This window comes from Anolis sagrei, chromosome Y (assembly GCF_037176765.1).
Source record: "Anolis sagrei isolate rAnoSag1 chromosome Y, rAnoSag1.mat, whole genome shotgun sequence".
Classification (NCBI taxonomy): domain Eukaryota; kingdom Metazoa; phylum Chordata; class Lepidosauria; order Squamata; family Dactyloidae; genus Anolis; species Anolis sagrei.
Window position 1 is genome coordinate 29,758,947 of NC_090035.1, and position 14,641 is coordinate 29,773,587.

At 47.0% G+C, this 14,641-nt stretch overlaps 1 protein-coding gene across 1 annotated transcript in view; it reads right to left on the minus strand.

Moving 5' to 3' along the window:
- Positions 1–14,399, minus strand: part of LOC137095341 (zinc finger and BTB domain-containing protein 8A-like) — a 35,554-nt gene extending 21,155 nt beyond the window's left edge. The window contains exons 1-2 of the mRNA XM_067461877.1: positions 14,277–14,399; positions 9,374–10,351 (exon numbers count right to left, since the gene is read on the minus strand). Of these exons, the coding sequence (XP_067317978.1) occupies positions 9,374–10,325 (952 nt within the window). The 5' untranslated portion in view covers positions 10,326–10,351; positions 14,277–14,399. The remainder of the gene's footprint in view (positions 1–9,373; positions 10,352–14,276) is intronic.
- Between the last annotated feature and the right edge of the window lie 242 nt (positions 14,400–14,641).

The window sequence follows — 14,641 nt, forward strand, 5'->3', positions numbered from 1 at the left end:
TTTTAAAGAGGAGGGTGTGCTTCGCTATCATTGCGTCGGCTTCTGCTTCCGCAATTTTACTTTGCAACTCGAGACGAGCAGCCTCTTTAATATGCAAAGCCGCTATTGAAGAGATGGCACTTCCAGCAATGGAAGACTTGTGGCTGTGCTTAGACAAAGCACGCTCCCTTATTGTAGATGCCTGGCTAGAACGGCTGGACTTAAGGCTACATGAGGGAGACTGTCTTTTTTTAGGCACAGGCCTTGGCTCAACAGATGAGGAACTGGATTCTAGGGCATCTAGAGTGGCCCTTACCCTATCTTCTTTCTCCCCAGTGTCGGCTAAGAGACGGACTATTTCTGACTCTGAGTCTTCTGCATTTATGCGTTCAACAACTTGAATTATCTTTGTCACTATACTCTTTCACAGACCGAAAGTTTTTTCAAGGTCTGACTTTAAAATGGATGACACCTTTGTAATATCTAAGCTTTCTATTCTGGCTATCAATATTGTGATGCGCTCCCATGCTGAATCTAGCTTCACATGGAGGAGCTTCCTTTCTTCCTCAAGTTGGTCTAGCAACTTGGCTAAAGGGTATTTAATTCTTTGGGGCCTCTTACTTTCTGCCTCAGCAGTAGGCATCTCACCTGCATCCTTTTGATATTGCACAGACATTATGAACCCTTATAGCAAGTAAAATCACACAAAGTCAAATGCAGTATAAAATACAATATACAGCATGTTAACACAGCAATATATATCAATTGAAAACTATACTTTGCAGAAATTGTGACTTTGGTGCCAAACTTTGATGAGCAAACTGCAAAATGGCAACTGATTGGTGGTTGCCACCTGATACCTCCCCTGCAAAAACCAGGAAAGGAGGGAGGAACCTTCTTTGGTCGAATGACGCAAGCTGCTAAGATGGCAGCTTCACCAAAATTTCAAACACCCCGTGCTCTGTGGCTCGAAGGCTGGCTCTGGAGGGGAGGAAAGAAGAAACTCCTTCTCCCCACTGTAAAGGGAGGTCACCACCGAAGGGCAAAGAGGCAAACCACTGCTGGCCGACTATTCTGGCCAAGATCCTGATGAGCCACCACCGGCCAACTATTCCGGCCAAGATCCTGGTGAGCCACCGCCGGCCGGCTATTCTGGCCGAGATCCTGGTGAGCCACCATTGGCCGACTATTCCAGCCGAGATCCTGCAGTGGAGTTGCCAGGCCCGCCCGGATTCTGACCTGGTTCTGCTGGGCTCCATGACTCTGTGCGAGCCAAAAGAACTGCCACTGGAGCTCCGTGATTCAAGGCCTACCGCCAAAGAGCTCTGAGGGTTGTTGGGTTCTGCACAGCAGTGCAAACCCAGAAATAGCCGCTGGGCCACGCGTGCACATGCGAGCCTAGTAAGCAGGGGACTGCAAGTGCTGAGGGAATGGAGCCCCACTCCCTCACTTTCTTTCAGTCTGGCAGCAAGCTTCACTGCAACAGACCAACTAAAACTAAAGTCTTTATGGCAGAACAGGCTAGACTCAGGTGGAAAAAAAACCTCCTACCTATGTAAAATCTATGCCGTTACGCCCAGACACATTAAAATAAAACTTTGAAGTACTGCTATCTAGGTCTGGGTGAACTGCTGGGGTCTTTCTTTAGAAGATTGAGCTTTCTTGAATAACTGAGTCCACTTCAAGTTTGAAACATCAAACAGGGTCACAAAGTCCTGATAGACTTGGCTCAGCTTATCAATATTACAAAACAGTCAATTGGGGTTCAATAGTTGAGGCAATCTTTCTCCAAAAAAGGTATAACTTTCTCCAAAAAGGGTATCTCTATAACTATCTAGATCAGGCATGTAGCCAGGGGGGGGGGGGGGGGGCTCGGGGGGCTTCAGCCCCCCCCCCCAAAATTTTCATGATGGTTCGCGAAAAGGCCTTAATGGTGCATTATTTAAACTGTTATGTTTATTCATATCATGATCTGATCACCATACTCAATATATCCCATATGCACGGGGGTATTGGGGTAATGATACAAAAGGTTTGCTAGGCTAGACCCTCTTTCACTCAGACTCAGCCCCCCCCCCCGAAACTCAGCCCCCCCCCGAAACCCCCCCTGAAAAAAAATTCAGCCCCCCCGAAACGAAATCCTGGCTACGGGCCTGATCTAGATAATCCTCTATAACTATCTAAATAGTTCTCTTTTAATCTATCTCTAACTAAATAACTCAATCAAACTCAATTGTTTTCTATCTATGACTCAAGACTGAAGGGGCAGGAAAACCTCCAAAATGGCTGCTTCTACCCTGGAAGCTGGGGCAGGCCCAAAGAGCTACTCTTTGGCCAGTCATTGCAGAGGGCCTGCAAACTGGCTTTCCTACCTCTGGCTGCTAACTTTTTAGGCCTTGCAGAGGCTGCAGCAGCCTGGGAGAAACACAAGGAGAGGCTGTTTCCAGCAACTTAAAGGTAATGCAAAACTCATACTCCTGGGAGACGGAACAATTATTATTATGATTATTACAACTATTGCTCAGAGCACTTTCGGGACTTTGTTGAGTTTAACAAAGAAGTCTTAAAAGTGTATATGAAGGATTTGATTAGGTAGGAGGAACACTTTGTTAAATTTGAACAAAATGACCCAGAGATGTCATAGTCTATTTTATTCCAAAATGTTTTTAACTAAGTGTTCCTACTCAAGTCAAATCCTTCTTACATGCTTTAAGCCTCTTTTTTTGTTTCTTTCTAAACTTCGGTAGTCACTGTGCAACAATCGAAATAACAAATTCTGCACAGCAAAGATATTAATAGAATATTAATAATAATACAATATAATAATTACATACTATTACTAATATAATTACAGTATAGTGGTATAGTACAATATAGTAATATATAATACTAATATTGTGCTGTGTTAATAATAAAATATATTGTATACACATATAATATATCATTATATATATTATGTTACATGTACTATTACTAATAATATTATCATATTATCATAGAATCATAGAATCAAAGAGTTGGAAGAGACCTCATGGGCCATCCAGTCCAACCCCCTGCCAAGAAGCAGGAATATTGCATTCAAATCACCCCTGACAAATGGCCATCCAGCCTCTGCTTAAAAGCTTCCAAAGAAGGAGCCTCCACCACACTCCGGGGCAGAGAGTTCCACTGCTGAACGGCTCTCACAGTCAGGAAATTCTTCCTAATGTTCAGATGGAATCTCCTCTCTTGTAGTTTGAAGCCATTGTTCCGCATCCTAGTCTCCAAGGAAGCAGAAAACAAGCTTGCTCCCTCCTCCCTGTGGCTTCCTCTCACATATTTATACATGGCTATCATATCTCCTCTCAGCCTTCTCTTCTTCAGGCTAAACATGCCCAGTTCCCTAAGCCGCTCCTCATAGGGCTTGTTCTCCAGACCCATGATCATTTTAGTCGCTCTCCTCTGGACACATTCCAGCTTGTCAATATCTCTCTTGAATTGTGGTGCCCAGAATTAGACACAATATTCCAGATGTGGTCTAACCAAAGCAGAATAGAGGGGTAGCATTACTTCCTTAGATCTAGACACTATGCTCCTATTGATGCAGGCCAAAATCCCATTGGCTTTTTTTGCCGCCACATCACATTGTTGGTACATGTTTAACTTGTTGTCCACGAGGACTCCAAGATCTTTTTCACACGTACTGCTCTTGAGCCAGGCGTCACCCATTCTGTATCTTTGCATTTCATTTTTTCTGCCAAAGTGGAGTATCTTGCATTTGTCACTGTTGAACTTCATTTTGTTAGTTTTGGCCCATCTCTCTAATCTGTCAAGATCGTTTTGAATCCTGCTCCTGTCCTCTGGACTATTGGCTATCCCTCCCAATTTGGTGTCATCTGCAAACTTGATGATCATGCCTTCTAGCCCTTCATCTAAGTCATTAATAAAGATGTTGAACAGGACCGGGCCCAGGACGGAACCCTGCGGCACTCCACTTGTCACTTCTTTCCAAGATGAAGAGGAAGCATTAGTGAGCACTCTCTATGTTCGTCCACTTAACCAATTACAGATCCACCTCACCGTAGTTTTGCCTAGCCCACATTGGACTAGTTTCCTTGCCAGAAGGTCATGGGGGACCTTGTCGAAGGCCTTACTGAAATCCGGGTACGCTACATCCACGGCATTCCCCGCATCTACCCAGCTTGTAGCTCTATCGAAGAAAGAGATCAGATTAGTCTGGCATGACTTGTTTTTGATAAATCCATGTTGACTATTAGCGATGACTGCATTTGTTTCTAAGTGTTTGCAGACCGCTTCCTTAACAATCTTTTCCAGAATCTTGCCCGGTATCGACGTGAGGCTGACCGGACGGTAGTTGTTTGGGTCATCCTTTTTTCCCTTCTTGAAGATTGGGACCACATTGGTCCTCCTCCAATCTGCTGGAACTTCTCCCGTTCTCCAAGAACTCTCAAAGACGGTTGCCAATGGTTCCGAAATGACTCCCGCTAGTTCCTTCAATACTCTGGGGTGTAGTTGATCTGGCCCTGGGGACTTGAACTCATTAAGAGCGGCCAGGTATTCCTGGACGACTTCTTTCCCAATTTGGGGTTGGATGTCCTCCAATCCCTCATCCACTCCATCTTGCTGAGGTTGAAGACTCTCTTTTTGTGAGAAGACCGAGGCAAAGAAGGCATTAAGTAGTTCTGCCTTTTCCCTATCCCCTGTCAGCATTGCCCCATCTTCTCCTCGAAGAGGTCCTATCGCCTCCTTGTTCTTCCTTTTTCTACTGACATAAGAATAGAAGCCCTTTTTATTGTTTTTAATGTCCCTGGCAAGTCTGAGCTCGTTTTTTGCTTTAGCCTTGCGGACCTTTTCCCTACAGGTGTTGGCTATTTGTTTGAATTCTTCTTTGGTGATTTCTCCCTTTTTCCACTTCTTGTGCATGTCTCTTTTGTGTCTTAGCACAGTTGGAAGTTCTTTGGACATCCATTCTGGCTTCTTTGCACTTGTCCTATTTTTTCTCTTTGTTGGCACGGTTTGCAATTGCGCCTTGAGTATTTCACTCTTGAGAAATTCCCATCTATCCGTAACTCCCTTGTCTCTTAGTATCTGTGTCCACGGAATGCTGCTCAGCGTTTCCTTCATTTTTTGGAAATCAGGTCCTCCGCATTTGTTAGGATGAGATCAAGAGTAGGCAATCCCCTTGTTGCCTCTTCTACCTTCTGGACAATGAAATTGTCTGCAAGGCAAGTGAGGAATTTGTTGGACCTTGTACTCTTGGCTGAGTTTGTTTTCCAGCAAATATCGGGATAGTTGAAATCGCCCATGACTACTACATCTCTTCTCTGTGCCTGTTTGGTCAACTGTTGTCAGAAGACTTCATCAAGTTCTTCCTCCTGGCTTGGGGGTCTGTAGTAGATGCCAACGACATCTTTTTGAGTCCCAGTTCCCTTGATTCTTATCCAGATGATTTCAAGCTGGTTTCCCAGATTGCTGTCTTGAATCTCTTCTGCAGCATAAGAGTTTTTGACATATAAGGCTACTCCGCCTCCTCTCCCCTTTGTTCGGTTTCTGTGAAAGAGGTTATACCCCTCGATATCTACATATTACAGTATAGCAGTGTAGTACAATATAGTAATATGTAATACTAATATTGTTCTGTGTTAATAATAAAATATATTGTATACACATATAATATTGATAATAGTATAATGTAATACAATATAATACCAATAATAATACAATATAGTAATTATATATTTTATTTTACATGTAATATTACTAATAATATTACAGTATAGTGGTATAGTACAATATAGTAATATATAATACTAATATTGTGCTATGCTAATAATATATTGTACTAGCTGTGCCCTGCCACGCGTTGCTGTGGCCTTTAGTAAGAGTTTTGAAGTCTCTGCCTGGCCTCTCTTCCTTCCTTCACTCGCCCTCTTTCCCTCTTTCTCTCTCACACACTCCTTCCTTTCCTCTCTCTCTCTCTCTTTCTCTCTGGCATCCCTCCTTCCTCCTCCTTCTTTATGCTTGTGTGTAAACTTGAGTATCTTCTGTTGGTCATGGGGGTTCAGTGTGGCATGTTTGCCCCAATTCTGTCGTTGGTGGGGTGCTCTTCAGGATGCTCTTTGAGTGTTGCTGAACTCTGAATCCCAGTGACTACAACTCCCAAATGTCAAGGTCTATTTCCCTCAAACTCCATCTGTGTGGATATTTGGGCGTATTGAATGCTTTGGTCCGGATCCATCATTGTGTCTTCAAAGTCGCCCCCTCCCTTCTTCCCACCCCTTCCCTCCCTGAGTCACTCCTTCCCACCTCCCACTCCCTCCGGAAAAAACGCCCCCTCCCTTCGCCCCACCCCTTTCCTTCCAAGAGTCAATCAGGGAGGGAAGGGGTGGGGCGAAGGGAGGGGGCATGTCTTTCCGGAGGGGGTGGGAGGAGGGAAGGAGTGACTTAGGGAGGGAAGGGGTGGGAAGAAGGGAGGGGGCGTGTCTTCAAAGTCACCCCCTCCCTTCGCCCCACCCCTTCCCTCCCTGAGTCACTCCTTCCCTCCTCCCACCCCTTCCAGAAAGACACGCCCCCTCCCTTCGCCCCACCCCTTCCCTCCCTGATTGACTCCTGGAAGGAAAGGGGTGGGGCGAAGGGAGGGGGCATGTCTAACCGGAGAGGGAGGGAGGAGGGAAGGAGTGACTCAGGGAGGGAAGGGGTGGGGCGAAGGGAGGGGGCGACTTTGAAGACACCCCTTTCCTCCATGACTCATTCCTTCCCTCCTCCCTCCCTCTCCGGTTAGACACGCCCCCTCCCTTCGCCCCACCCCTTTCCTTCCAGGAGTGTCTCAGGGAGGAAAGGGGTGGGGCGAAGGGAGGGGGTGTGTCTTTCCAGTGGGGCTGCGGCGCGGCAAGGCTTGGAGTGTGCGGAACGGGGCTTGGAGGCAGCGTGGGAGGAGTAAGATGAAGGAGGGGGTGGAGGGAAGGGGGCGGGGGGAAGTGGCGTTGTTTGTGTGTGTGTGTGTGCCATGGGGAAGTGCGGTGACGTGTTCGCGCTGGGCGGGGCGAGGGAGGGAGGGAAGTGCGTTGGCCATTCGGCCATGTGCGCGCGCGCGCTGGGGACTTTGCGCCAGTGCGCATGCTCAGTTGTTTTGCCGTTTTTTCTGTGTGTGGTTGTGTTGTTTTGATTTCTGACTGGATTAGTTTGTACCTAGTGGGTTGTCCTTGGGGCATGGCAATTTTGGTGGAGTTTTGTGGAGGGGTTTTAGAGTTTTGCTTCCCCGTTGGACGCCAGTAGGAAATTTATAGATATAGATGTACAAATAACTTTAAGCCACTCTGAGTCCCCTTCGGGGTGAAAAGGACGACATATAAAAGTCTGACTTAGCCACAGTGGTCCATGCTCTTGTTACATCCCAAATAGACTACTGCAACAGACTTGAAGACTGCCTGGAAGCTTCAACTAGTCCAACGGTCGGCAGCCAGGTTGCTCACTGGAGCGACGTACAGGGAACATACAACTCCTTTGTTACGCCAACTCTTCTGGCTACCGATCAGCTTTCAAGCACAATTCAAAGTGCTGGTTTTAACCTTTAAAGCCCTGAATGGTTCTGGCCCAGACTACCTGTCCGAATGTATCTCCTGCCACGAACCATCACGAAGTTTAAGATCTTCAGGAGAGGCCCTGCTCTCAATCCCACCACTATCGCAAACATGGTTGATGGGGACGAGACAAGGCCTTCTCAGCAGGGGCCCCCTCCTATGAAACGCCCTCCCTAGAGATATCAGATTGGCCACCTCCCTCTTGTCTTAGAAGGAAAATCAAGTCCTGGTATTGAGACCAAGCATTTGATCAGTGAGCAGCAAGTAAAAAAAGATCACACAACTTATGGCAATGAATTGACCTGGACTGGTTTTTTGATGTTACTGCACACCGCACCTTTAATCCTACGTTCCTCCTGCCATTTCAGCACTTTTAACCCCTGTACCCCATTGCGCCGGCCAAACCAGGTTTTAATAGTGTCTTGATGTAGTCATTGTTGTTATTTTGCTTAATTGTTTTGATTTGCTTTGTTTATTATTGTGTTATGTCTCTATTGTATTGTGTTTTGAGGCTTCGGCCTGTGTAAGCCGCATCAAGTCCTGCGGGAGATGCTAGCGGGGTACAAATAAAGTTATAATAATAATATAATAATAATAATAATAATAATAATAATAATAATTTCGATTTTAATGGATGTGTCTTAATTAATTGTTTTAATTGTTGTTTTAATTTTTAATATTTTAATTGTACCTTGGTTGTTTTTATAATGCTAGCTGTAATAGATCTAACCTTTGCCGGCTAGGTGAAGCCTAAGAGTCAGTGGGCTGAGTCTCCATCTTGATAGGGAAGCTTAGAAGAGCTGACATCTTGGGAGAGGCAAGTAGGCAGGGGAGGAGTCAGCCGACTCCTGATTGGTTTAAGCACCAAGGGGAGGAGTTGGGTGTGAGTGAAAAAGCCTGTCACTTCTGACAGGAGGAGAGAAGGGATTTAACATCACAGAGAGAAGGGTTTTAATAGCAGAGAGAGAAGGAGGATTTTAGTAGAGTAGGATTTAGACAGGAAGAAGGGAGCTTTAGAGTGAGTCAAGCAGTCAGGGAATAAGAAAGGGACAAGGGCTTCAGTATTACTGTACTTGGAGGGTCAGTGAGGAAGACTTGTCAACTTGTATTAATAGAAAGTACAAGAGAGCTTATTGCCCTGAAGAGTAGATTGGAGAAAGTCTGATTACTCTGTGAGACAGTCGAGGGGACTGATCTCAGGAACACGCTGTTTCAAAGAGTTGAATAGTGTGGAGAAGGGCACTCACTTCAAGTTAAAGCTATACCTTTTGTGAAAATCTTATATCTAATAAGCCTAAGCCTCAGTAACAGAATTACGCGTGTGTACCACTCATTTTATGAGTTGACATATTCTTAAAATTTAATAAACCTGTTATTAGTTTATCTTTAACTGGTGTCTGCCTCAGTCTGTCGTCCTCAGTGAAACTAAGTCATCCTAAAAACTTCTTTACAGTCCAGTCAGCAAGTAAAGAAGAACCTGAAGCCAGGGTGCTTATTACCTCTAACACATTCACACCTTTGTTTCCTCAAGCAATAAAATTGAGGTGGTGGCGGCAAACATCTACCAGAATAATCGGTCTCTAATATCTTTAGTTATTTCCTCAAGCAAATTCATGTCACACAGGTGTGTTAAGGGAATGCCTCGGTCCTTTAATCATCCTTACACTAGCATCGTATGATGCTTTTGTTAGGCCGCTCTGAGTCCCCCTTAGGGGGGAGAAGGGCGGAGTATAAATATAGGAAATAAATAAATAAATATAAATGGTGTAAAATAAATAAAGATGTGGGAATAAACACAGAATACATGTCCTTACCATCTGCCCAGTTCCCCATGACACCCAACATGGAGGACATGCTATTGTAGGGCTCATCCCCTTTGAACGGTTTTGATTTGCTGGTGGAATGCAGAGGGTCCAGTTCTTGTGGGGCCACCACCAAGCCGCTTGGAGTGCCATCGGACCCTCGGCTGTATTGGTAGCCAGCCGGGCCAGAATCCCCCTCTGAATCGATCTGGAGGTCATCTTCCGATGGAGAAGGGTGGCTGGTGGGTTCTGTAGCTCGGTCTTCCATCTTGCTCGACTTGTAGTGAGGGGCATTGGGGGGCTGCGTCAGTCCCGAATGCCGACTGCTTTTCTTCACAGAGTCAGGCCTTTGGCCGTGTTTGGAGAGCGGCTGGGCGTTCCTTTGAAAGGGTGGGTAATAACTGAAACTGGTCCAGGAATTCCCGCTGGCGGCACAAGTCCCTTGCTCTGGGCTCAAATGAGACGGAGGAGGGCTGCCCTCTGCTCGCCACCCGCCGTCACTGCCACTATACAAACACAAACGCTCCACACCATTCGAGTTCACCGCCTCTTTGTCTGACAGGCTGAAGTAGCAGTCCTTTTCCTTCTCGCTGATGTCCAGGGAGGACTTGATGAAGGTCTTGCACACACTGATGACATCCGTCATCTGCAGAAAGCTGGCAGCTGACATGACCTCGATGATGTTCTGCCCCGTGAGAGAGAGCTTCCCTGAATACACAAAGTCCAGGATGAGTGAAAAGGTCTCCGGGGCAAAGGCTTGGAAGGTGGTGGTGGAGGGCTGGTCGCTCTCTTTCGAGGACTGCAAGAGGAGCATCTTGAAGAAGCCACCGCTGGCGAAGAGCACGTTCCGGTGGGCCTTGAAGACCTTGCCTTCCACCACAATGCTGCAGTCGCAGAAGAGGTCCTGCCTGCGCTGCTCATCCAACTGCTGCAGGAGGTGGAACTGGTGAGAAGAGATCTCCATCGTCGACTGCAGCAAGCTTCCTTCCTCTGCAAAAGAAAAGGAATAGCACCCATATTAACTCCAGCCTTATGCATCGTTGAATCTCATGCGCACCTCAAGTTTCAAAACCCCAAGACCAATATATGAATTGTCTCAGGAGCTGAACCTACTACATTGATGAGTCTCATGCACCATCGGATCTCATGTGCACCTCAAGTTTCAAAATTCTCTCTCACATACGCAAAAAAGTATTTGCTGGCAGATGTGGTACGCAGCATCGAAAAGTGCCCTCTTTGTCATTTGGCCAATACAGTTGGTGCCTGCCTAGAATTCCTTCTTTAAACACACAAGTGTTAGAACTCCAAAACTTCCAGCAATACAAAGGAAAACCTTGGGGTGGGTCTCTGCTGTAGAATGAATCCACTTTAACTGCTTTGGTTCAATAGTATGGCATCGTAGGGGGTGAAGTTTGACGAGGCCTGAGCCTTCTCTGCCAAAGAATGCTGGTTCCTCACCAAACTACAAATCCCAGCATTGCATAACATTGACTAGGTAAAGAGACAGGAAATATATTTATAATTATTATTATCACACTAAATAAGGATAGGAAGTAATAAATTCATTATTATTATTATTATTATTGAACTAAATAATGAGAAGTGGATAATGCATTTATTGTTGTTGTTGTTGTTATGACTTGAAACACAACAAGATGAGTCCACAGCAAACAAGGTCACTCTGCTGGCTGTTGTATTGGATCACACGTCGGGCACTTCCCATGCATCTAGGACTGTGTGTTGAATCAGGGAATAATGTGTGCAGATCTGAGTAGGGTGGCCTTTTGCAGCTGACAGATGGTAATTTTTTCAGCGCCGATTGTGTTTAAGTGCAGGCCAAGGTCTTTAGGCACTGTACCTAGTGTGCTGATCACCACTGGGATGGACCACCTTTACTGGCTTGTGCCAGAGTCTTTGTTGTTGTTGTTGTTATGAGACTACAATAATAGGAGGGATAGGTAATACAATTATTATTGTAAATTCCAAATATGAGTTTTTCTTTCTTTGTTTAAGACAGCAATACAGAGAGAGAGAGATGGGAAAGGATTTGGGCATGTGATCTGTGATTGGCAGGCTTATTTATTTATTTGTCGTGTCAGAGCAACCAGTGCAATATATTACATTTCTAACAGAACAAAACAAGCAAACAAACAGACAAATACAAAACTTATGAGTTTGGTAGTTGGTTAAATGTCCTTTGACCAGTATCTGGCCACTTGGAGTGCTTCCGGTGTTGCTGCAAGAAGGTCCTCCATTGTGCATGTGGCAGGGCTCAGGTTGCATTGCAGCAGGTGGTCAGTGGTTTGCTCTTCTCCACACTCGCATGTCGAGGATTCCACTTTGTAGCCCCATTTCTCAAGGTTGGCTCTGCATCTCCTGGTGCCAGAGCGCAGTCTGTTCAGTGCCCTCCAAGTCACCCAGTCTTCTCTGTGCCCAGGAGGGAGTCTCTCATTTGGTATCAGCCATTAGTTGAGGTGCTGGGTTGGAGCCTGCCACTTTTGGACTCTCTCTTGCTGAGGTGTTCCAGCGAGTGTCTCTGTAGATCTTAGAAAACTATTTCTAGATTTAGGGGGACATGAGAGAAGCCTCCTCGCAGGATTGCAAGACATCCGGGCGCCCCTGGGCAACGTCTTTGTAGACGGCTGATTCTCTCGCCACAGAAGAAGAAAAATTGGCAGGCTGAGATCTCAATCATTCTTATGGAGAAGCAGGAGCCAAACTGGGCCTGAAAAGAGCTGGGCTGAGGTCTCCATTCAGTACACATGGAGCCAGCCAACTATTCGTTCCAATGCCACAATTTGGGATAGACTAGACATATGAACCATCCACTTGCAGTGACTGGCCAGAACCTTTGGGGTGAGAAAGGCAGAATATAAAAACTGTAAATAAATTTTAATTGGAAGCAGTCGTCTGGGCTTCAGATCAACAGATCAACAATGATGTGACCATTCCCATCTGGCATGTCTTATTCTACCCAAAAGAAATGGGTGACTTTTTCTCCTTCCATCTCCTTCCACACATCAGCTTCCTTGAAGATGTGAGCTAGGGATGAATGGGATTTCTAAATCCACAACAGAGATTGGGAAAACGGCCAATGTATGTTGGTGCAGCAGAAAGGAGATGAGGAAAGAAGCAGGAAGGAATGGAGGGAGAGAGGAAGAAAAAAAGGAAGGGGGGAGGGAGGAGAAGATGAAGAAGGAAGAAAAGAAAGAAGGAAGGAAAGAAGGAATGAAAGAAGGATAGAAGAGAGAAAGGAAAAAATGAAGGGAGGGAGAGAGGAAGGAAGGAAGTATGGGAGGGAGGGAGGAAATAAGGAAGCATGGAAGGGGGAAAGGAAGGGAGGAAAGAAAATAGAGGAGAATAAGGAGGAAGGGAAGAAGGAAGAAGGAAGAAAGACAGAAGGAAGGAAAAAAGAAAAAAGAGGAGGAGGGCGGGAGGAAAGTAAGAATGAAGGAAGGAATGAAGAATGGAAAGGAGAAAGGAAAGAAAGAAGGAAGGAAGGAAAGAATAAGGCAGGAGAAGAAGTAGGAGGGAAGGAGGGAGGGAAGAAGGATGGAAAAGAGGAAGGAAAGAAGGAAGGAAGGAAGGAAGGAAGGGAGAAAGAGGGTGAGGAACGAAAGAATGGAGGGAGGGAGAATGGAGGGGACGAAGGAAGGAAATAAGGAAAGAAAAAGGCAGGAAAGAAAAAGAAGGGAGGGAGGAAGGAAAGAAGGAAGGAAGGAAGGATGGAAAGGAGAAAGGAAAGAATGAATGGAGAGAGGGGTGAAAGAATGAAGGGAGGGAGGGATGAAAGAAGGATGGAAGGGAGGAAGGAAGGATGGAAAGAAGGAAGGAAGGAAGGAAGGAAGGAAGGAGGGAGGGAAGGAAGGAGAGAAGAAAAAGGGAGGGAGGGAGGGAGGAAAAGGGGAGGAAAGAAAAAGGAGGAGGAGGAAGAGAAGGGAGGGAGGAATGAAAGAAGGATGGAAAGGAGGAAGAAAAGAATGTAGGGAGGGAGGGATGGAAGGATGGAAGGGAGGAAGGAAAGAAGGGAGGGTGGGAGGTACGAAGGAAATAAAGAAAAAAGGAAGAAGAGGAAGAAGGGAGGGCAGAAGGAAAGAAGGAATTAAAGGATGGAAAGGAGGAAGGAAAGCATAAAGGGAAGGATGAGAGGAAGGAAGTAAAAATGAAGGGAGGGAGGAAAGAAGAAAAGAAAAAAGAGGAAGAGCAGGAAGGAAAGAAGAGAAAAGAAGGAAAGAAAAAGATAGGAAAAGCAGACGAAGGGAGGGAGGAAGGAAAGAAGGAAGGAAAGAAAGAAAAAGGCAGGAGAAGAAGAAGCAAGGGAAGAAAGAAAGAAGGAGTGAAATGGGAGGGAGGAAGAATGAAGAGAGGGAGAAAGGGTGGGAGGAAAGAAGGGAGGGAGGGAGGAAAAAAGAGTAAGAAGAAGGAGGAGGGAAGGAAGATAGGAGGGAGAGAAGGAAAAAGAAAGGAGGGAGGAAAGAAGGAATGAGAAAAGGCAGGGGAAGAAGAAAGGAAAGGAGGATGGAAAGGAGGAAGGAAATAAGGGAGAAGGAAGGAAGGGAAGAAAGGAAGAAGGATGGAAAGAATGAAGGGAGGGAGGAGGGAGGAAGAAGGGAGGGAGGGAGGCAGGGCGCCAAGAGAGCCTCAGCCCCGCCCCGCCTCCTTCGCTCATCGGCCACTCGCTCCGCACCGGCGGTTCCAAGGGACTCCCGCCAGAGACCCCGGGAAGGAAGGAAGGGGTCCCCGCTAGCTCGGCCGCCCGCCCTCCTTCCCTCTCTCCCTGGGGGCCCCTCCGCCTGCGCCGCCCTGCAGGCCGCTCACCCGCCAGCGCGCCCTCCCGCCCGCCGCCTTCTTCCCCGGCTCAGCCCGCCGCGTCCCTCGTCTGGGCCCCCGGGGCATCCTCGGCGGGCCCTCTCACCGTCCTGAGGGAGTCCGCGCCTGGGCGGAGGGCGCTGCGGGCGGAGGAGGAGGAGAGAGCAAGCAGCCCGGCGGCGGGAAACAAAAGGCTGAGCCTGCCGCAGCTGCTGCTTCTGCTGCTGGGGATGCTGCTGACGTGGGCGTCGGAGGGCGGAAAAAAGAGAGAGGTGCCCCGGGGACACAGTTAAAGGGGCAAGGCGCAAGGAGAGGGCGGGGGAGGGATTCAGGGAGGCGGGCGCTGCGCCCTTCCAGGCTCCGCAGGCTCCTCCGCCCCCCCCCCCCCCCTTTGCAAGGCTCCCCCTCAAACCCCGTCTACACTGCCATCGCATCCTGTTTCTGGCTCCAGTGCAGGCCCGTAGCCAGGAT